Raw genomic sequence first — 23,668 nt, 5'->3', positions numbered from 1 at the left:
CTCACCCCCCTCCCACAAAGTTACAGTTCACTTCTGGAGAGGAAGGCAGCAGCTGTGGACAACGGGACACAGCTGGAGGAAACTGCATGACATGGCACGAATGGTTTCATTCATAGAGCGAGTGAAGTCATGACAACAGCTCTGGTGGAAACAAGGACTTTAAGATACACACTGTCCAGAAACCCTAAAGGCCCCCAGCGCCGTACCGTTACCTTTAGTAACTCAGACATTTTGTCCTCTATCTTTTGACTTTTCCCTTCAATGGAAGTCACACTTGACGGTGCTCAGTTTAAATAATGTACCACATATTGGGAATGATTAATTGGGAGAACAAATCCACAATTTAATCATGTTTCGACGTTTGAATTGAGCAACAAACTAAAGACGACTGTGAGAGGGCGGAAAAGGCCCTTTCCTCCATGTGACCATGGAAAACCCTGCCTGATTCCCCCAACAGAGTTCCTCATTGGACTAATAAATGTTGCCGTTTTGATGTTCAAGTTCTATATAAAATCAAGTTGATAAAACATCGCCCTTTTACGTTTCTCGTAACCACAAGTTACTTGTGCAGATGAAGCATGATTTGGAGCTTCACCTGCCAACTTTAGGTCAAAAGTCTGCAGACTCTGGTTGGACCGCTTCTTCTTCAGGTTGACTTTGAAAACCAGTTTCAGTCTGTTGTGAGTCCCATGTCTGTATTTCCAACTTTCCATTTACCAGTTTGGGCAGGATTTAGCTACCCGAAACCGTTTGCTTAGAATTAATAAATATGTATTTAAGCTTAAAGTAAAGCCTTTCACAACCCTGCACGCTCCTCACAAAGTGCCACTTTATGGGTGAAACATTTGACTCACAAATGTTAGGGCCGTATGCACCTGTGGTTTCCACAAATTTAAATTGGCTCTTGTATCCTGTTGGTTAATCTTCCAGCACAAAGAAATCAACCATCACACAAAAATAAGAGACGTTGTGTTATTCCAACTTTATTCATTCACAAATTAAAGAATTGATTTTCTACTTGGAAAAATAATAACAACAGGGAGACTTGGCATGAAAAAAAAAAATATATATATATATATATACACACACATAAGATTAAAAATTTGAACTGAAATCGGGTGAAATATATCTATAGATATATCTATAATCTGCAACTTTGCATCTATAAAAGATAAAGCAAAATTCATAGTTTATGGTTTAATTAAAAAAATAATAAAAATCACAGTATACAGTACATAGATTCCTCCCACAATTTGCACAGAACTAAAATGACGTGCAGCCAGATATATGAACACAAAGCTGAGAATGCAAACAAAGAGCGACAGATAACAGACTTTTTTTTTAAATCTACAAAACACTGCTGGCAGCCACTACGGTAGCAGAGGAGGTAGCTTCCTTACTTAGAATCCCATTCTCGACTACTTGCTTTCTTCTCAAATAATTTACACACAAACACAAAAAGAAACAACCAAACCACTGAAGGCTGTGCGCATCCTCACCAGGTGGAACATCAGACGTCTCAAACAATCAACGGACATTTATTTTGATTTTTTTTGGTTTATGCGAGAATTTACAAACCTCCATCGAGGCAAGGCCGTTCAAAGCAGTGAAACGGAGGGGCGCGATGCGAAGACACAACAACGTCCTGTTGGAAGGAAAGGTTTCCCTACATTGCCCAAATTCCTGAGCGCTCACAAGACACACAACTTGTGCATACATGCTCAAGGGTGTAACCTTAATGTGTACTGTCACGCTCCAGCACACGTCACACAGAGTCTCATTCGGGTCAGAAATCGGGATATAAAAAAAAAAAAAAAAAAAAAAAAAAAAAAAAAAAAAAAAGAGGTCGACACCGATTGACCTCACGATACACGATGATGCTCTTTTTTAAGATGTGTACAATAAAACCGACGACACAAACTGAGATAAACATACAGTCAGAATCTCAGTCGCCTGAGGTTGAGTAATGATCCCCCACATCTCAACTACTCTGGTTTTGCGGTCGTTGGCGTCGCTCGCACGCCATCGTGTTGACCCAGCCGGCAGAGAGGTGATTCGCGTGTTTCCCCGAGTTTGAATCACTGCTCATGAGCCCAGATATGTTTGAATAGATTTAAAGCCAATGTCCAAATGAGCCGAAGTTGTGTGAAAGCAGCAGATTTCTTGGGTCTCCTGCGTTTTTAAGAGAGATTTTGCCATCCAGCAACTGGCTGTAAATTTAAACTCCTTTTCACTCACTGTAAATGGGAACATCTTGAAATGCTGGGTTATCCCTGCACATTAAATTATTTTTCATAAGAATCAGTTAAGCACATGTCGCTTATAAGACTCATCTGAAGTTCATCTTCAACAGAGCACCGAGCCAACAATTTGCCCGCCAGCAAGACTTGATCTGAACGTCCCCTGAAATGATTTAAGCTCTGCTGTACTGAAGCCTTTGGTCCTCAGAGGAGCACAACACGCAGCCCGAATGCTCAGGACAATCTGATCCAAATGAAACGTGAAGGCAAAAAGCAAAGGCAGCGAGGCCCAAGTTGTTAAAACAAGTCCATTTTAGGTTGAAATGAACCACCTGAACCTGCGTGTGTGTTCTTGTCTGACTGGGAAACAAATAAAAAGCTGTTCTTTTTTTGGTGAATGCCTGTGCTACGTTGTCTTGTGTACTCATCACTCAGAGGCTACCTTTCATACTCTTGAATTAAGTCTCCACCCAAACACTCCTGCTGCTCACACAATAAATAAAGTCTGTCAACACCAGCAAGCACAGCTGTCGCTAAAACAGTGATATCTGCTACTTTAATCACATTCTTAGTCTTGGTAACTTAAAGCAAAGACATGTTTTTTTTGTGTTTTTTTTTCTTTTTTAATAAACTGACATCTACCGTTCCCACCATGACTTATGATCACATGCAGGTCGAATAAAAGATTATACATATCTGCCCCCGTTGGGTTCGGACCACCTGAAATTTACATTCATACAAAAAAAAAAAAAAAAAAAGTCTAGCGTGATTATTACATTTGCTACATTTACACACACACATATATATATATATAAATATATATATATATTTAAAAAAAAAAAAACAAAGTATAAAATGGACTGTTCCTGTGGAAAAGCTTATCAATAATAATTACATTTAAAAAGCTTATGAGTGAGAACAAAAAAGTAATCTTGACATACATTTAGGCATTCATCAACTCAGTTGAAATCAAGAGGCAGGCATCGGTGGCGAGATTTTCCTTTGCAAGATCCTTTGTCGAAGCAGTTTGTAACGTGATGTGCTCAGTTCTTTTCCCTTAGAGGTGATCTCCAAGATCAAAAAGCCAAATTCCCTTTAAACGATTGCTTGCATCTCTGTTAACACAGTAATTACATACATAAGTGCTTGATGAATTGCAGGGTAGTTGGCATGTTTTCTTATTTGATGTGGAAAGAAAAAAAAAAAAAAAAAGCTAAATTCACATGACGGAGAGATGTGTGCACACAGAGAGCTCTGAGGCATCTTTAGTCCTTGACACGAGGTATGTTGTATGAGTAGTGTACAAGAGGAAGGCCTCTGCTTTGGCAGAAGCAGGCTCTGCCACAGGCCTGAACCTGGTCCGAACTGTCTGACACAAATGAGTCCCCCTCATCGGCGTACTCAGACTGAGCAGAGGGTGTCCCGCTGTCTGCCCAAAACCCCTCAGAGCGTTGGCACACTGCAACTCCCGCCAGGAGGGTGGGACAGCTGTGAGACTTCACTAAATGTCTGCAGACTGTGGTGGACGAGGGGGAAGAGCAGGTCCTGGCACGCAGAGCCGCCTCGCACTGCTCACACACAACTGTCTCTCGACAAAGCTGTGAGTACACACCACAGTCAAAGCCCAGATGGGTGGAGGAACCCCCGTCTGTGAGCTCCGACCCTCCGCCACCATCGTCGCAGTGACTTTCAGCGCCAGCCTTCATGTCCCTGGTCAAACCTCCGCGGCCGCGTAGTCTAAACCAGTCCTCTCTGAAGGCCGGGCTGAAGAACACGTACAATACAGGGTTCAGGCATGCAGGCAGAGGGAAGAAAATGAGGGTGACGGACTTTGCAATCTCTGGGCCACCAGCTGTAGAGCCAGTCAAGAGAGGGGCGAAGGAGAACGCCGCCACAGGGCAGAAGAAGATGCAGTTGGTGAAGATGAGCCAGGCTACATGCCGCAGGGCACCCGTCTGCTCTGGATCAGCTAGCTCCACCCTGCCGAGGTGGCAGTACAGCTGGGTGTACACCGCAGCTGTAAAAAGGTAAGCCAAGGCATTCAGCAGCACAAGAATGACTGTAACACTCAGAGCTGGACTCTCACCACCAGCAAATGGCAGGCAGAGAGGCGATGAGGACTGGTCACTGACAGTCAGGAGAGGCAGGCAGGCTCCAGCAGCAGCCAGCAGTCCCAGCAGCCCTGCGGCCAGGCTGAAGCATCCATCTCCTCTCAAGCATCTGCGATAGTTGCTGCTGCTCCTCCTGGGTGACATTATTGCTTTTCCTAGAATCACCCTCACAGCCACGCTGCGCTCCACGGCTGCCAGCGACAGCAACAAGACTGACCACTCGGATGAGAAGACAGCCAAAGCTCCTGTGATCTGACAGCCAGGGCCCATCTCCCACCATACACCGAACTCTGCGAAGGACCCCCACGTAGCAGCATCGAGCACCGTCAGCACGCCGACATACAAGCCTGTGAGCAAGTTGGCCAAGGCCAGCAGCCCCATCAGCAGCCTGGCTGGAGACAGAGATGGAGTCAGGTAGTGGGAATGGCGAGCTGCTGGATCAACGGGAGAGAAGGTGACCACCAGCACCAAGCTGTTAAACACCAGCGACACCAGGCAGATGAACCACACTGTCAGACGAATCATCCAGTTGCCCAGGAGGTGCTGGCACGGCTTAAAGGCTCCTTCAGAAACAAACAAAGTGGTTCAAAGTCAACACTCTATATGGCCATTTTTGGATTATTTCAAAGCTCTTTGGCAAACGCACAGAAACTAAATCAAAGCTGTAAAAGGCTGTTTACCTGGTAAAGGAGAGCAATGCGTAATCATTGAGATTCGCTCCCCATCCTCCCCGCCTAAAATTACACACAAATTTGACAGTGAGGAAAAAAAGAAAGAAAGAAAGAAAATGATGTATTTGGTGGCATCTATGTCATGTATGTATTCGTTTCTGGCTGACTTTCCAAGTTGTTTTTACTCATTTCACAATGAACGACAGTTCAAGGTAATTATCACAGACTGATCTAAGACACAGTTTAGTTAACGTCAAACAATTCAGTTCCAAGGTAAAAACAGTCACTGAAGCATTCGCACCTGTAGATTTCTTCATGTCAGCTTCCGCAGAAGAGCTCGTCACTGAGTCACATCCAACAAACGCGCAGCACTGGTAGGCGTAAGGGACAGAGATGGATCTACAAACAATAAATCAAAGAGGCTCTTAAAGTCCAGCTGAGGTCCGTTGTTGATACTGGCCCAGAAACTAAATAAGATGGGTTTCTCTACAGAGATTTGGCCCTTTTGATTGTTTTCAGAATAATATTTGCATTTTTTCATAGTACCACCTGTATTTCTCATTAAACATTAAAAAAAATATATATAAATAAATAAATAAATAAATAAGTAAAAATTTAAGTTTAATTCTGTTTTTCCTCACTTTTTCTGCACATGTCTTCCATTTGTTTCCAGGGTATCTGCCATATTGAGCTCAACAGCTAGATGTGAGTTTTTTCAGCAGGTATGCTGGCTTTTCTCAACCCCCATTTTGTGGCACAGTTAGAGTACATGCCTGTAACACAAATACCGATGTACCTACTCTATGTATAAAAAAAAAAAAATCATCTAGTGTCTAAATGTGATCTCATGTCTATCTATTTGAATAACTTTTTTACAAATGACTCACTGTGTGCTTTCTCAATCATCAGTAAATGACTGAATTGCTCCAACTGGTGTGGAAGGGGTCATTCAAATAAGACTGAATTTGATGACAAAAGCCTGATTTTTCAGCACAGCAGACTGATGTAGTACAACAACTGTTAGTAACAGCCATGTTCTATAGTCTTCCCCCTATAATAATGTGATCTTTCTTCATCGCCTCACACGTTTTCCTTCCTCTTTTTTTTTTTGCTTAACCTCATGCTGTCATGTTGAAATAAATGCTTCAACTGATCCGAAGGTTTACGTGTCGTGATCCTGTATACATGAGTGTATCGTTAGGCCTCCCGGTGTTCATCTATTTTCTACCTTCTTTTAAAGACACAGATCCAACAGTAGAAGACACACGTCGTTTCTCACCGGAGTTTTGGGAGGTTTTTTGCACTCAGTGCGCTTTTCATCTGCGGGTTCCCTGAAAGTTTCAGCTGGCTGACGGCACTCAGTCCAGTAGTTGGAATCACGGTCAGAGAGTTCATACTCAGATCTCTACAAAAAAATTTCACAGACGCAGAAAAGTTCTGTTAGACAAGAGCAGGCAGGAAAAGAAACCACAGCAGGAGTTTTGCACTTATTTTGATGAAAGGCGGTAAAACAAAGCGCTTCCTACTCACAGGTTGGTGAGTGCAGTGAGGGTGAGGAAAGCATCTCTGTGGATAACTCGGATTTCGTTCCTGCTCAGGTCTCTGTGTAGCAGCAGAACCCAGTGAACTCACAACGAAGACATGAAATTTTGTTGTTGTTTTTTCAACTACTCCAGTGTGTGTTACAATGTGTGTGACTGCGAGGACTTACAGCAAACGGAGAGCAGAGAGACCTTGAAAAGTGTCTCGGTCGATCTGCTGAATATGATTGTGCTGAAAACTTCTGCAGATGGAAAACAAGGATTTTACAGATTATTTTCTTAGCTGTTCGTCAAATTACAATAATTTATAGCGAAGTAAGAATCTGTCTTTTAAGCTTCATCATTTTTTTCTGCAATGGTGTGTTAAATGGCTTTTACATGCTCAACACTCACATCTCCTGCAGGCGGACGCAGCCCTGGAGGGACGGTAACTGCTTTATCTCGTCGTAGGACAGGTCGCTGACAAAGAAAAAGTGTTTCAATAACTGCGACAGTTCAAAATTAGCCCAATAAGACAAATAGGGGGATTGTTCTGAAACTAAATTTTGAGAACAATTTATATTTTCATGTAGAAAACCAAAAGTTTAAAGTCTTTTCAAGCCATAGTTCCATTTCCCTTGTAACACCAGAGGTCCGTTTCACGTAGCAGGTTTTGTGAAAACTCTGAGTAGGTTAACCCTGAAATGAGGGAAACCCTGAGTTTTCCGTTTCACAAAGGGAGGTAACTCAACCCCGAGAAAGAGGGGTAACTCTAGCCTGTTTCACAAAGAGAGGTAACTTAACCTCACGGTCAGTTACCGGAGTAACAGACTCTCTGAACCTAACCTGGTCGGGACCAGGTTTTATTCAAGAAACCTTGAGTTTCTTTCTGTCTCCGCCCTCTTTCAGCCACACACGCCATTTGATTTCCTCATTCATTCAGTCAGCAGAGCGAGTTCTTCTACTTCTAGAAGTCCATTAGGCACAGTAGGAGGCAACTTTTTTCACGAACATGTCCTTTTGACAACGATCCCGTGGATGAAGGTGCAGCATTATTGCGCAGAGAAATAAATATTCGTCGGAGATGGTTATCAGACCGCGCATAGATTTTTGCATTTAAAGACAATTATCTTTTTGAGCGGCACCATCAGAATGTCTTGGGACAAAAGAAAAAAAAAGACATAAAAGACAAATAAATATTTGTATGAATAGGCTTAAAAAAAGACATATATAGGCCTATTATATTTTATAAAGGCGGTCGTGTCTTGGGGGTGGACTCCCTCAGCCACTGGCCTCCCGTTAGAGGTGGCGGTGCTGGGCACCACCCGTTTTAAGGGCATCTGCCTTCTTTCTGTTGGCTCAGTAGAAATCTGTGTTAGTTTAAATAGGCTTAATTATTTAACAGAACATGATATAGATGATGACTCTAAATTGTCCTTCTGAGTGACTGTGAGTGTGTATGGTTGTTTGTCTCGTTTGTCTCTATGTGGCCCTGTGATGGACTGGCGGCCTGTCCAGGGTGTACCCCGCCCCTTGCCCATTGACCGCTGGGATAGGCTCCAGCCCCCCCCGCGACCCGACTGACGGATTCAGCGGTATACATAATGGATGGATGGATGATATAGATGAGAAGACATAGTTTATGTGTGTGAAAACAGCTTTATGTTGGGAATAAAATAACTGCACAGTCAAATAGCCACTTAATATTTATTTTACAGTGTAAAACATGATCAAAATGAGGTACCTCCATGCTGAGGTCTCACCTGTTTGAACAATATTTTTATATTTCATCTTAAACTGCTGCCAAGAGCGCTTCTCCCCTGCGGGATTGCACCTAAATGAAATAAATGAATGGGCTACCATTCAAGCAGTTTCCCTGTAATATTATTGTGATTGCAAAGGACTACATTTAAACTTCTGCTTTTGCTGCAGCAGCGGTGTTGCACTTATTTCTAAAAACGTATTGAAACTCGCCGTATGAGCGCATTAAGATTTCCAATTCGAGGTTGGTGAAAAACGTAGCCCCTCCTCTTCCCCGTTGCCAAGGTGACTCATCGAATCGGGGCTCCATTGATGCTGGCTTTTTAAAGTTGTGGTGCACGCGCTAAACTCAAGGTGAACTTACTCAGAGTTGATTAACCTCACTCAAATCAGCGTTTCTGGAACTGAAAACTCAGGGTTTTCTATCTCAGAGTAGATCAACTCAGAGATCAGGAATAGACTCAGAGTTGGTTGAACCTGCTACGTGAAACGGACCCCAGATGTTTTCACTTGTACCTGTAACAATCATTACTGTTTCACAAGAGGTTCTAATGCAATGGAAATGTTATTCTCTCCTCCAGTGAGTAGAATAGACCTTAGATTCAACTTGGCACCATATATCTTTTAGTTTAATTCTAGTCTTTGCCAATAACATTCAACTACAGTAACACATGTAAATGGTTAACAGAGTAAATATACTATTATGATCAAGATTAGCTAGCTCATTGGCCAGATATGCACAAATGATAGTGTTTTATCAGCTGCAGCCTGACGTACGAAGTTAAAGAGAAGGTGGAAGTGACGGCATCACTTATGTAATGCACTGCTTGTGCATTAAAGTCACCATTCAGGGAACGAGGCACCGAAAGACTACATTCGGGAGTTTATGGAGCCAATATGTGACAGAGGAACAATGACGCATTGTCATTCATTTTAGAATGGTGGACAGACAATGTCAGTGGAACTACTAAATTATACAGCCAACCAGAGTGAAATATTCCCTAAGATCGCAGTGCAAACACTGTTAAGTAGCAGGTATGGGAAACGTTTCTCACAGCGTCCGAAGCAACTTCAGATCCTCACATAGATCAGTGGGTATTGATGATATCTTGGTTCCTGACAGGGTCCTAGAGATTAAAAAAAAAATAAATAAAAAAATTAAACTGATCAGTTACTTTAGAGATGCACAAGCAAGAGAAGATGCAGAATCCACGTTCACTCACAGACTCTCAAGGTTGTTTGTCCACGTAAGGATGGGAAAGTCCTGCATCATACTGGCTCCGCGCAATATTCTGAAACACACATTTGATGAATGGTAACAAATCCATTGTACACATCAATCAAAGCATGCCGTTACTACTAACTTGAAGAGTTAAGACGCAGGTTGTGTCTGACTGCAGGACTTACAAAGAGTGCAGGTCAGATAGATTCTGGAAGGCTGAGGCACCCACGTACGACAGAGGGTTGTCATAAAGATGTCTGGGAGGGCAACAAAAGCAGAAGGGGAGAGTTTAAAACAAAGCAATTCACTATGCGAGTATGGCACCATCTCCTGGACATTAAACTTGTGAAGCCTTAAACTTGTGTCCACCATCGGAAAGCACCGTGTGCGTATTTATTAGAAATCAGAGACTATGCGAGTTTGCTCTTACATGGTCCGCAGCAGGGCGTTGTTATGGAAGGCCCCTTCAGGTATGGAAGCGATGTCATTGCTGTGAAACCCGCTACAGGGAGAAGAATTTCAGGGAGACGAGGTTAAGATACTTTCAGGCTCTTTCAGACACATGGAAAGTTCATTTGAAACAGGCAAAAATAAAAAATGAAAAACAAACTAATATTATGATAAAATAATAAATAAACACATTAACAAAGTAAGAGCTCAAATAAATATTGTAATCATTTATACTGATTAGGAGACATGCAGTTTTAATTTGATGGTTAGAGTGTGAATATATATTTTTACACTCGGCCTTCTTCACTACAACCACCACCTACAATACTGTTTTGAACATAGAAACCCTAGAAAAGACTCATTCCTGGTTTTTACTCTCCCTGGATTTAGTGGCAGCATACTCACAGTTCCTTCAGTTTGGGCAAGGCCTCTATCGCTTTGGGAAACACCATCAGGTTGTTGAAGTTAAGATCTCTAGACAGAGAGACACAGGAAGTGAGTGTGTTTTTCTTGAATTACGACCAACAAATCCATCCCTTTATGCCCTCTAATTCCTTCGCCCATACAAGAGGTGCAGATGCTGACTTTATGCAGTGATAAAATTTAGGCATGGTGTCAAAAGAAAGTTTCTGGAAATGTGTTAGAAATATATGGCCCCTTTTGCATGGTGGAGCTTAATTTGCAAATATGGATGCACATCCAAGAAAAAAAAAAAAATTATTTTCTGTATTTTCTACATGATAAAGTATTAAAAGTGTTAAGTAAAAGATTTAGTTTCCATTCAAAAAAATCATTTTTGCTTAATTGTGCCTGAAACATTTTTGTTAAAAAGATTTTCCTCAATAACTGTCTGATCCTCAGGGAATGGAAGAATATAAACAGCAGTACAGAATTTGTTGGTACCAGTAAACAAACAAACAAACAAAAAAAAAAAAGGGTCAGCAATCCCAACCTAATGTTCAAAGCAATACAATGTAACTTCTCAAAAAGCCCACTCTGGAGCTCCCCCTACAGGCTTGGAAGTAATGTACGGTTACACTGTCGTAAATACAACACCCTTTCACTTTCACATTTGTTGACGAACCGGCGAGGAGTCAGAAGGTGCAAGCTATGTCGACTGAGAAGGTAAGAGTAATCAAATGTACCTGGGAGCGTGAGAGGGGTCTATTTGTTTTTGCGGTAGGTGTGCCAGAAAGCAAGTCGAAGTACTTCCGCTCAGCTCCCGGGCCGGTCCAGCAAAGTTACATAGCGCAGTTATTCCAACTCAGACCCCCGAAGGGCATAGGAGACAGGCCAATCGTAATATTAAAACTCATTCTAGCTGCACAATTTTTTTCAAGCTGTTATTTTAAGGTAGAAATGTTACATAGTATTGCTTTAAGGAACCTTGTTTTGAATATCAGTATTTTTTTTTCTACTATACACATAGGTAGTGCGCAAAAAAACCCAAACAAGCAGCTTTTTGTTAAAGCAGCTAAACACGAGTTTGACAAAACGCAGCAGAACAAAGCATCGCTGAAAAGCTACGATACAGAACTGTATCGACTGTAAAAACCTTCACCTGCATGAAAGTAGACATAACTCAACAATGGACGAGTAACACTAGATAATTCAATTAAAATATATCAGATGAAGATTTAGACTAAAATAAACTTCCAGGATATGACCAGTCTGCTGGAAAAGCCTGTGTGTTTGCCATTCAGTAAGACTGTCACTAAAAGATTTTTCATGGCTGTGTGGCAGTAGGAAGTGAACAGTGGGAGGGCAGATTTTGATAAGCATCATGTACTTTGCTCTATTTATCCTAGAGCAATTAAAGGAGGAAGTGCACACAATGATGTCTGAAGGACTGGTGCAGAGGTGGGTGGGGGAGCTGTTGGCACATACAAACAAGAGCCCAAACATACTCAGACTGATCCATACATGGACACACAAAATAAAAAAAAACAACAACTCCTGAATGACTGAACTTACAGTGTCTCCAGGTTCACCAGCCCTGCAAAACTGTGGTCTCCTATCTCCTGAATTCTGTTGTTATGAAGATGCCTGGGAAAAGTAAAAGCAGTTCACACATTAAATAACGTTTTAGATTCATCGAGAGCGTCAATCAAGACTCCGACTTCAGCTTCTTCTTTATTTTCCACATGTAATTGTTGGAGAGCGTGACTAGTCAACGAGATGCGTGCGTCTATGCAGTAAACTGCTGACTAATAGATTCAGGTCTTTTCTTCCTGTTTATTCTGACGTGTTTATACAAACTGCAGCAATACCACTCGATGTGCGAGTGCTTGTGTGTATTTGTGCAAGTGTATAACAGCAACAGTGGAAAAAAAAAAAACAGTTTGGAAAAGTCCCCAGATTCTTAATGCATCACATATTTGCACAAGCTTCTGTTGTGCTGGACTTTAGTAACAAAATACACCTAATTTGACATAACTGCTTAGTGGACTTATTATCATACTCTTTGGAAATAAATATGATATTTGCAGATTTACTGCAACTCCCAGGATGGATGCAGAGTGTGAGCTAAACACAGCCAGGCGGCATTGATTTTTCTTGGCAATGATATACAAAAAAAAAAAACAAAGATAAATTATAGCTTTCCTAATTGAGATGAGAATACAAGCACTACTGTGTCTTTACTGTCAGATGCACAGGAAATACTTAAGTTAGTTGATCATACCGTAACATGAACTCAAAATTATATCTACCCTTTCACACAAATGAGAATTGACACGTTGGAATAACCTAAATTGAATAATATATGAATCTCTTTAACAACAAAAAGATGTGTCATCTTCAACAAACACGAGTGTTTTGAGTCAGTCAGTACTGCATGCAAAGTTCACCTGGATTTTTTGAGAATGTTTTCTTTAATGACTCTTTAAATACTTTTTTAATTAAAACATACTGTGAAAATTGAATGCACTGTGTGGATTCATACTGTAACGTACGATTTGAACAGAAGCTCAAGAAGACTTACAGCACAACGAGGCTGGTGAGGTTTGCAAAGGAGTTGTCTGGTATGTTTAGGATGCGGTTCAGTGCCAGGGTCAGAGCCTGAAGGTTAGCCTGGTGCCTCAAGGAACCAATGGGGACTTCTGTCAGGTGGTTGTCATCCAACCAGAGGTGACGAAGTTGCTGGAGGCCTTCAAAGCTGTCAGCTGGAACCGCTGTAATGTGGTTTGCATCTAGGCGACTAAAGAAATAAAACAATAAAAAATTTAAACAAAGAATTATATATACAGCTGCACAAAATTAGGGAAACCAGTTGATTTGGGACATTGTTGAATATTGTGATGACAATATAACTATAAACAGATGTAATAATGAGGCCTTCAATCCACTTCTGGACAAGTGGAATTCAGACCTCACAAATACACGTTTGCTCTTCCCATTCAAGCAAAAATGTATTTGGAATATTGATATTGCACACGATGAAACTCCGATAACTAGAAGTTATTGTTATAATGTGCAGCCCTGGCCGTATTTTAGAGAACCATAAACACATTGAAAGCAGCATCAAAAAGCAATTCAAGTGCATAAACCCACTCTTAAGTTGTCAAACACTGTAAATAATTACAGATTCATAAAGTCTTTTAAACACATTTCAATGTTCTTAGTATGCATAGTATCTTCAGTGTATAGTCATTGTTATTGAGACCATAGAAAAACCTTTTCCATACATACACTTCTCAACATCAGAGCCGTGATACTATCAGAGCAAAGCGCTGAACTACAAAGTTCCATGAACATCTGCACAACCCAAGATGTTCTTAATCGTGTTGATGAGAATGACAACTACAGAGGTTTTCACTGGTGTTTCAACAACCACTCAGTCCCAAGTCGTCAGAACAAACTGAGCCACTGCAACAACTACCGTTATATTCTTCTCTGATAATCATCACCTCCGAGGGGGAGTAGCAGGTCAACTTTTAGAGCTTCCAAGATAGGACTGGGTAGTGAGATTCTGTGCTAATGTGGTGCTAAAGAATTTAAACAAACCTGTGACACCGAACAGAAACGCGTATTTCAGCTAAATGAAAGTTGTGCCATCTGATGGCCCTACGCCAGACAACAGAGGAAGCATCTGAGCAAGCACCTCTGCTGGGAAACATCCCACCGCACAGCTCACAGGTCGCTGTTAACGGTAAGCTACCTAAGGCAATAAAAACAAAACAAACGGTGAAAAGTGTGGCCGCATTTCTCTACAAAATATTCCAACAGCATCATGGGCAAAAAACAGTTATGGAGGCCACTGATGATGCCTCTCATGGAGTTAGTAGCCTACCGTGGTGTCAACTGCACTGAGAAACACACCTTTGTGTGCAGGACATGCAACGAGTCAGGAGGAAGAAAAAAAAAAAAAAAAAAAAAGCTGAAAATAGAAAGTAAAGTTTGTACCCAACCAATGCAAGACTAATTTAGCTGTTTTTACTACTCCAACTGTTATATACAATTATCTATTATTTGTTTGGTAAATTATATTGAAAATGAAAACTCTTATTCGAAACTTGAAATCTTTTATATATAAAATTCAATTCCAAGCTGAAATTTACCTGACCAATGAAGAAAAGAAAAAAAGAAGACATATAAAGGAAAGTATTGTTTTAGCACATGAAAGGATGTACTCCTTATTAAACAAGTATTATGAATGCACAAGTGTCCTTTTCTATCATCATGCTGTTTTCTACGATGATCCTCCCAAACCGAGTGTCTCACCCTCCCTCAAAATTCCTCAAGTGTCTGAGTGGAAGAAAAACAATCTTGATTGACATTTAGCTCTCTAAGGCTTAATACAAACCAAGTCCTTCCTCTGCCAAAGCATATCGCTTCAGCTACAGACCATAAAACCTTCACAGAGAAAGGACATCTGTTAAAAAGACAGAAGAGAGACAGAAAGAAAAACAGGGTAGCAAAGGACAAGTGGAGCAAAACTAGCTGAAAGTTACATTTTCAACACATTTCTCCAGCTGGATCCATTCCTCCAAATCTCTGGCGGGCTTAAAGGCACAGCGGTGGAAGGAAGCAGCACAAACAAAGCTAAAGAGGCCTTCAAAGTCACATTATAAAAATGAAATACGGTGGAGCAAAAAAATATTTATTCAGCCACCAATAGTGCAAGTTCTCCCACTTAAAAAGATGAGAAAGGTCTGTAATTTTCATCATAGGTATACCTCAACTATGAGAGATAAAATGAGAAGAAAAAAATAAATAAATCCAGAAAATCACATTGTCTGTTTTGGAAAGAATTTATTTGCAAATTATTCAATTCAATTAAAATTCAATTCAAAAATACTTTATTTATCCCAGAGGGAAATTAAATGTTGATATAGCTCAATTAAATCAAGGAGTTATTATAGATGCTGATGGCTGTGGGCAGGAAAGATTTCCTGTAGCGGTCCGTTTTGCATCCAAACTGAAGAAGCCTTTGACTGAAGAGACTCTGTTTTCCGATAACAGTCTCATGGAGACGATGTTCAGGGTTGTCCATAATTCTCTTGATTTTATGCAAAATCCTTCTTTGCATTATTGTCTCCAGAGGTTCCACAGTCGTCCCCAGAACAGAACCAGCCTTCTTTATCAGGTTATTGAGTCTTTTTAGGTCCCTGGTTCTGATGCTGCTGCCCCAACAGATGACGCAAGAGGAAATGACGCTCTCAACAACAGACTTGTAGAAGATCTGCAACATCTTGTTGCAAACCTCGAAGGACCTTAGCTTCCTCAAGAAGTACAGTCTGCTCTGTCCTTTCTTGTAGATTGCTTCACTGTTGTGTCTCCAGTCCAGTCTGTTGTCCAGATGAACACCAAGGTATTTATATTCCTCAACCACCTCCACTTCTTCTCCCATGATGGAAACAGGGTTTGATCTGACCCTGTTTCTCCTGAAATCTACAATCATCTCCTTTGTTTTGTTAACATTCAAGATGAGATGATTGTTCCCACACCATGCCACAAAGCGGTCCACCAGCTCTCTGTACTCAGCTTCTTGTCCATCTCTGATACACCCGACAACTGCAGAGTCATCTGAATATTTCTGTAGATGACAGGAGTCTGACTTGTACTGGAAGTCTGAAGTGTACAGAGTGAAAAGGAATGGTGAGAGTACAGTCCCCTGTGGTGCTCCTGTGCTGCTGATCACCTGGTTAGACACACAATTCTTCAGTCTGACAAACTGTGGTCTGTTTGTCAGGTAGTCATTAATCCAGGTGATTGTTGAGGGCTCCACCTGAGTCTTCTGGAGTTTCAGACGAAGCAGATCAGGCTGGATTGTGTTAAATGCACTGGAGAAATCAAAGAACATGATCCTCACAGTGCTGCCACAATGCTGGACAATAAGTATTTGGTCAATAACAAAAGTTCACCTCAATACTTTGTTATATACTCTTTGTTGGCAATGACAGAGGTCAAATGTTTTCTGTAAGTCACACACTGTTGCCGGTATTTTGGCCCATTCCTCCAAGCAGATCTCCTCTAGAGCAGTGATGTTTTGGGGCTGTCGCTGGGCAACACAGACTTTCAACTCCCTCCAAAGGTTTTCGATGGGGTTGACACTTTCCTTTACACGGATCAGTCATCCTGGTCCCTTTGCAGAAAAAGAGCCCCAAAGCATGATGTTTCCACCCCCGTGCTTCATGCTTCACAGTAGGTATGGTGTTCTTCTCCTTCAAACATGACAAGTTGAGTTTTTACCAAAAAGTTCTATTTTGGTTTCATCTGACCATATGACATTCTCCCAATCCTCTTCTGGATCATCCAAATGCTCTCTAGCAAACTTCAGACGGGCCTGGACATGTACTGGCTTTGGCAGGGGGACACGTCTACTGCAGGATTTGAGTCCCTGGCGGCGTAGTGTGTTACTGATGGTAGCCTTTGTTATTTTGGTCCCAGCTTACTGCAGGCCGTTCACTAGGTCCCCCCGTGTGGTTCTGGGATTTTTGCTCACCATTCTTGGGATCATTTTGAACGGGGTGAGATCTTGCATGGTGCCCCAGATCGAGGGAGATTATCAGTGGTCTTGTATGTCTTTCATTTTCTAATAATTGCTCCCACGGTTAATTTCTTCACACCAAGTTGCTTACCTATTGCAGATTCAGTCTTCCCAGCCTGTTTGAGGTTGTGGACAGGTGTCTTTTATACTGATAACGAGTTCAAACAGTTGTCAATAATACAGGTAACGAGTGGAGTACAGAGGAGCCTCTTAAAGAAGACGTTACAGCTCTGTAAGAGCCAGAAATCTTGCTTGTTTGTAGGTGACCAAATACTTATTTTACCGAGGAATTTACCAATCAATTCATTAAAAATCCTACAATGCGATTTCCTGGATTCTTTCCCCCCATTTCATCCCTCATTGTTGAAGTGTACCTATTATGAAATAACAGGCCTCTTTCATCTTTTTAAGCGGGAGAACTTGCACAATTGGTGGCTGACCAAATACTTTTTTGCCCCACTGTATGTGGACAAGCGAGGCAGGAAATTGTGAGAGCACGGACACTTATAAACAGAAACAGATACGCTTCTGGAAAACCCAAAAATAAACATTAAATGAGAAAAGTTAGTTACCGATCTGATGAGGAGAGCCCACCTATGTTTACATTTGCTGGGCTTGATGCAGAGATAATACGGCAGCAGGAGAAATGCATGTGATATGTAGGAAATGTGTTGAGTAAATGGTTTTCACTGCTCGGATAAAGAGTAACGTTTTCACACATCAAACAACCTTCTTTCAGTGGTGCAAAATTACACATTTTACTGGCAAATTTCCACCACAGCTGTACACAGCTGAAGCTGTTTGATGCTCAACATGACAAGACTCCGTCTGAATAGTTGTGTAAAATGATGACATTGACATCTCTTATGTTTGACAAATTGCAATAATGCACTTCGGTGTCGTTAATAGTTAATGCTGTTTGCAAAAACATCTGCTTTGCAAGAGTATCTGTCAGTACATTCACAACGAGAACACCGCAGTTCAGTCATGCTGGCAGTTAAACTGGGACGCAACAGAGTATTGAGCTAAATACTTATGTAACAAGCTCACAAGGTCAGTGCTAACGTGCTGCAGTTTGGCATGTACAATCAATGTTTATAACTGTTATCATATGTTAATTTGTTTTATTATCCCGGTTGATAATAATCAACTGACTCTTGAATTAGATTTGCATAATAAGCACAGAGCTGCACGGTGGTGTGGTGGTCTGCTGTGTTGCCTCAGCAAGAAGGTTACCAGTTTCCATCTACCCGTGCATGCGTGGGTTCTCTCTGAATACTGCTGGCTTCCTCCCACAGTCCAAAAACATGCGTGTTAGGTTAAATTGACCATAGGACAGAGTGTGAGTGTGCATGGCTGTTTGTTTCCGTGTTGGCCCCCGCAACAGACAGCAGAAGCCGGTATGGAGAAAAAAAAAAAAAGCATGACTGGATGGATAATTAGCAGTGAATACAAAGAACAGGTTGAGCACTGAGCAAACAAATAAGATATTCATCCTACAGCTGTGGAGACATTTGACCAGTGTGAACTACATGGTGTTACTAGACGAAAAGTCAGGGATTCCCAAAGTCAGATCATTTCATCATCGGAGATCAAGAATGTATTTACAAAACGTACGGTTGCGTAGAACTGTAAGTGTGAGCCAAAGTAGGGGTAAAAAAAACAAAAAACAAAACCCAACATAGCAAGCAGCTACAGCACAGGAATTTAATCATGTGTCAGAGAGAATCAGCAGAGCCTTATTTGACAGCCAAAGCAAAAGTAGTGAGATCAGTTTCATGCGTACCTTCACTGCATTTTATCTACTCTTGACAAGCTCAAACTAACAGCTCATCTGCTGTCTATAGACCCAGTTTTGCATATATTTGTTAGGCAAATTTTCAGCACCAAACGTTTAGATCTTTACATACATTAGTAGATAAACTGTTCTGCAGTACCACTATTGGTGTTGATTTAATATCTTACACAAAATTACAGTCTCTGTAACTGCCTTAACTGCTCCCCTAATGGTGTTAATGCAAGGAAGGATGGTGCACTTGAAATTTAAAGGCTTTTTCAAAGACAATAACCCATAATACCCATGATGTCACATGTGTGTCTGAGCGTGTTCGTGATAACTTACAGAGACTGAAGAGAGTGCAGGTTCTTCAGTGCTGCACTGGGTACAGATTTAAGCTGATTATTCTGGAGCATCCTGAAGAGAAAATGCAAAAAAATTCTGATTTCAGTTCAAGAAGTTCACAGATTCTGCTAACATCATGAATCTAAAGAACATGCATTCACATATCATATTCACATATTAAAGGTGAGAATTTAAAATCTTATTGACCTTCCAGAAGGTCTCTGTGTGTTGCTACTGTTTATGTGGATGACAATAATCATTCCTATTAGAGCAGATAGTGGATTAATTAAGTTTTTCACAGCCAATATCTCAAATAATGTGAGTGTTTTACACAATTATAACTTTTAATTTTTGGGTTCATTAGGAGCACAATTAAGAAAAATCATGTATGCTTATATAGTTGGAAAACTGAAAAAAATCTTAATGTTTTTTTTGTCTGAGATTAATGAAATGAATGATTTCCCTTTGTTTTAATTTATGTTGTTCCAACTCGCATACAAATAAATCACTTCACGTGATAAGCATTTAAAATGTTCCAATGTATTCATGTTGTCAGGCATGTACTATTCACTCAAACAGGGAAGTACTTTTTGTCTTTCTCATCACGTCTTAAATGTGCACAAGTATACTGGGATGTGCTGCCTGATGCAAGCTACACAGTAATATTGTGTAGCTCTCTTATAAACCGCGACATATGGGGCAGAGATGGAAAGGTGTTTTAAGTCTATTCCAAGAGAATGTCTAAAGTGGCAAAAACAGAGAACAAAAACAAAATGTTACCACAAACTATTAACTCGCCCAGTGTGTGGAAAACCTCATATTGTCACAGCCATAAATGTGCATGTGCACGTATGTGTTGACATTGGCAGGGAGGGTGTATGCTTACAGGACTTTGAGCTGATGTAGTCCAGACAGGGCATCAGGGTGGATGAATGTCAGGTCATTCCCTGCAAGTCGCCTGGATAAGATAAAAAAATATATATAGATATATATAGAGATTTAATTACAAAAATATATACTTCTCGAATGTTTTGAAGACACAACAGGTATTTCAGTAAAAATAAACCTCTGTAGCAAACCAACATGCTACATTTAATATCTGAATAAATCGACGCACTGTACGAGAACACCGAGCTTCTCAGTAGCTTAGGTTCCAGCTCTAAAACTGAAAGTGGGACATGGGGTGTCAAAGACATGAGTCTTAGCCACGGCCTGTCATCACTTCATTTGTCACCAATAAGAGATTAGAGCCGTTCCTGGATATCCCCTTCTTGGATCCTTTTGGTGCCACCCCGATATCAGTATTCAGTGCTTCTTTTAGAGAGAGGTTAAAAGAAAGAAGAAGAAAAACAACCTCTGATGTTATACGGACTTACACTGTAACATTTCTGAACAGACAGCTGCTTCATTCCGTGTATGAATTATTTAAGACAGATGGGACACCTCCCTTTCCTACTGGGAACAGGAAGTGGATAGGAAACAGGGGTGTAAATAAGCATGGGACGAACTGACTGGGACATAGAGGCCAATTATACTAGCTGTCCTGAGAGATTAGCAACAGATTTATCTCTCTGCAACGTGAGTCAAACCAGGCTGGATTCCCAGCAACAAGAGGTTGAGAGTCAGGGCTGACCGTGTGAGAGCACCACGTGTCCATTATGTTGACTTAAAATTGGTCTTTTGATTGCAGGTTATGCCATAAATGTAATAGAACTGGAGCCCTTTTCCAAAAGACCCTTGTGAAAGATAAATCGCAGTCTTTACCATGTACCATACATATGCTGTATGGGGTATTGAGAACCCAAATATGGCCCTCCACGAACAATATTTGAAAACCTCTGTTCATCATTTTTTATAACTCTGCTGGAGATAAAATGCAAATAGAACATAAATGAATACCACATGTACTCGATCCTTACTCAACAAAAGGGTTTTCAGTTTGATGAACACAGCATCTTGACAATAACATGTTCACATTCTAATTTTTGCAAAGTAACACGAGGAATAGGCTCGTGTTCATTAAACACTGTAGTTAATTTGGCTGGCAATAAATAATAATAATAAAAAAATTAAAGCTGTAAGCAATCACATCCATATCCAATTTCCAATCATCCATTATAGCACAATTTCAATCCTGAGAGGATGGTTGAGGACAACAAATAGGCTACCTGGTATTCACCTGGACAACAAACTGAGGCTGTGTAAAGGAACAGAGCAGATAGTACTACTTAAGAAAGCTTCGGCCATTCAATGTTTGCAGTGAGATGTTGCATATCATCTAAAAGTCTGTGGTGAAGAGTGCAATCTGCTTTGCAGCCATCTGTTGGGACAGCAGCTTCAGAGCCAGTGACTCAAAGAAATTGAAAAAAACGATAAAGAAGGCTGAGCCTGTGCTACGGACCGCTCCGGAGTCCCTGGAGCCGATTGCGCAAAGAAGAATGTTGCAAAAGCTGCTCAACAAATGAACACTGCTGCACAACCTCAACATTAGGGCCATTTCAGACCAGGGCGGCAAAGCGTGGCGGAACGGAAGCGATTTTCACCGGCGGAGGTGAAAATACATGGAAACAGATCTGTCCTTGCACACCGACGCGGCGGTAGTCGGGCGGTAGCGGTGCGGAGACGCCTCCGTCCCGCGCTGCTTTTGGAAAATAGAACTCGAGCGGAATTTGGACGGCAGCGGCCGGCGGCGGCCGGCGGTGTCCCGTTGAAATGAATGGGGAATGCAGACAGGGCTGGAGCCGAACTACCGCGGCCGCGGACTGTCCGGTGTGAAAAGCCAAGTTGAACACACCGCCTGATAACCGGCGTAAGACTGCCGTCGTTTCGCTGCCGCCACGCCACGCCACGCCACGCCACGCCACGCTCTGAAATCGGCCTTACACGGTGATTAAACATGTAGAGTGTTCAGTCAGAGGCTTTTCCAGTTCCACTGCAACAACGAATATCACAGGAGGCCTACAGCAACAACTCTGCACACTCACTAATAACTAATGTCTGCAAATGATTCTCTTAATGCTGAGAAAATAAATAACTACATAAATACAAGCAAATCATCATTATTACAATTATGACTTCCTTTTTCATTTTCATGAAGGATAATTCAATTCTATTCAATTATTAAAATTATACGTGCAGCACAACCAAAATCAAAATTTAGGTAAATTTCACTGACTTCTGGTGGTTGACGTGTGCTGCATAGGGGGAGGAGAGAAGCCCTGAATTTGGAACTGCACTGTTGTCGGACAAACTCCCCATATGCATGCTGTAAGTTAAAGAAAACAGATGTGCTTTGATTTTGGATAAGTCTGCATCCTGACATGTCCAACATTATTTGAATTGTTAACTAGTTAATGCAAGTCTCAAATTCAATATAAACACAAGAAACTTGTGCTAAAGAAAATAAAAAATAAAATAAAATAAAATAAAGGACCAGACTCAGTGAATAATTCCCTACACTCCGTATTATAACAGAATATCCATTTCAAGATTCAGCTCAAAACAGCATAAATGTAGCTTTTGGTGTCATCCCTACACAGTGTCTCCATTTTTTGGCAGCGTTTACACTGTCGATTTAGTGTCTGTGGTGTTAAATCTGTAGCGAGCTGCTACTGACTACACCCCTTCCAGGAAGAGTTCAGTAGTAGAACAATTTATGTTAACTTAGAGGTTTGAAACATAAATCACTTCCAAAGTTTAATTCCACAACCCAAAAAAACCCAAAACAGAACAATAGATGTAAACAGTTGTGTCTCTACTGAGCCACATTTTTTCAAAGTGAAGTCATGTGACAACTTTGTGAAATAAGATTCTAAAAGCCAAATCAATAAAAGACCCTACGCTGCACAGTCATGACAACTGTACAAGTTGTAACATGTATATACGGTAAATGCCAACAAATTAAAAAATGACATGAGTCTCGCCTGTAGCTGATGAGTCATCTCAGCTCACTTCTAGCAGATAGTGACAAATTTAGCTGATTAAATATGCCCGACTCCTGAGAAGCTCACACAAACCAGATCCTGGAGTGACTGTCATAAGCTGCAAATAAAAACACAAACGTGGTTTTGCAAATCTCTCAAGACAACCTTCAGGTTTCACAACAAAAACTACCTTTCCTCTCACATCTGACAGCAAAAAACGGGGTTTGTTGATCTCCTTGAGGGCAAAGGGAAAACGTTCTCCAATATGTCAACCTCTCAACAATATATTCAGAAGGGTGGGAAATAAAAGATGCTTAAAAATAAAACTTGTTGCTAAATATTCAATTACAAAAATACATTTGACTTTCTATCTAGGAAACTACTTAAATCTAAACCAGGACCTCATGCACACATTTTTAGTGCTCCCTGCAACTTCATTTCCTTTTTCCTATGCATAAATTTGGCAAACAAAAAGCCTCCAGAATCTTGACATTTGTTCTGATCTGGCACTAATTATGAGCACTCAGGAAACCACCAGAATGAATAATTGGACAAGTGATCCTTTCGCTTCTTAACTCATTAGTGCTCATTATATTAATTTATTGTTATGTATAGAAAAAAAAAAATTGTGAAATTAACTGCATTTTATAGCACTTA

The 23,668-nt window shown here is 41.0% G+C and overlaps 1 protein-coding gene across 1 annotated transcript in view; it reads right to left on the bottom strand.

Annotated features, from left to right (window-relative positions):
* Positions 1 to 958: 958 nt before the first annotated feature.
* lgr4 (leucine-rich repeat containing G protein-coupled receptor 4) overlaps positions 959 to 23,668 on the bottom strand; it is a 38,641-nt gene continuing 15,931 nt past the window's right edge. The window contains exons 3-18 of the mRNA XM_075455268.1: positions 19,975 to 20,046; positions 19,089 to 19,160; positions 12,959 to 13,174; positions 11,950 to 12,021; positions 10,381 to 10,449; positions 9,956 to 10,027; positions 9,711 to 9,782; positions 9,527 to 9,595; positions 9,359 to 9,430; positions 6,957 to 7,022; positions 6,734 to 6,805; positions 6,553 to 6,624; positions 6,302 to 6,427; positions 5,324 to 5,421; positions 5,032 to 5,085; positions 959 to 4,914 (exon numbers count right to left, since the gene is read on the bottom strand). Of these exons, the coding sequence (XP_075311383.1) occupies positions 3,506 to 4,914; positions 5,032 to 5,085; positions 5,324 to 5,421; positions 6,302 to 6,427; positions 6,553 to 6,624; positions 6,734 to 6,805; positions 6,957 to 7,022; positions 9,359 to 9,430; positions 9,527 to 9,595; positions 9,711 to 9,782; positions 9,956 to 10,027; positions 10,381 to 10,449; positions 11,950 to 12,021; positions 12,959 to 13,174; positions 19,089 to 19,160; positions 19,975 to 20,046 (2,683 nt within the window). The 3' untranslated portion in view covers positions 959 to 3,505. The remainder of the gene's footprint in view (positions 4,915 to 5,031; positions 5,086 to 5,323; positions 5,422 to 6,301; positions 6,428 to 6,552; positions 6,625 to 6,733; positions 6,806 to 6,956; positions 7,023 to 9,358; positions 9,431 to 9,526; positions 9,596 to 9,710; positions 9,783 to 9,955; positions 10,028 to 10,380; positions 10,450 to 11,949; positions 12,022 to 12,958; positions 13,175 to 19,088; positions 19,161 to 19,974; positions 20,047 to 23,668) is intronic.

The sequence above is a fragment of the Odontesthes bonariensis genome, chromosome 1, assembly GCF_027942865.1.
Source record: "Odontesthes bonariensis isolate fOdoBon6 chromosome 1, fOdoBon6.hap1, whole genome shotgun sequence".
NCBI lineage: Eukaryota > Metazoa > Chordata > Actinopteri > Atheriniformes > Atherinopsidae > Odontesthes > Odontesthes bonariensis.
The sequence above is the reverse complement of the archived record's forward strand: the minus strand, read 5'-3'. Positions and strand labels throughout refer to the sequence as shown.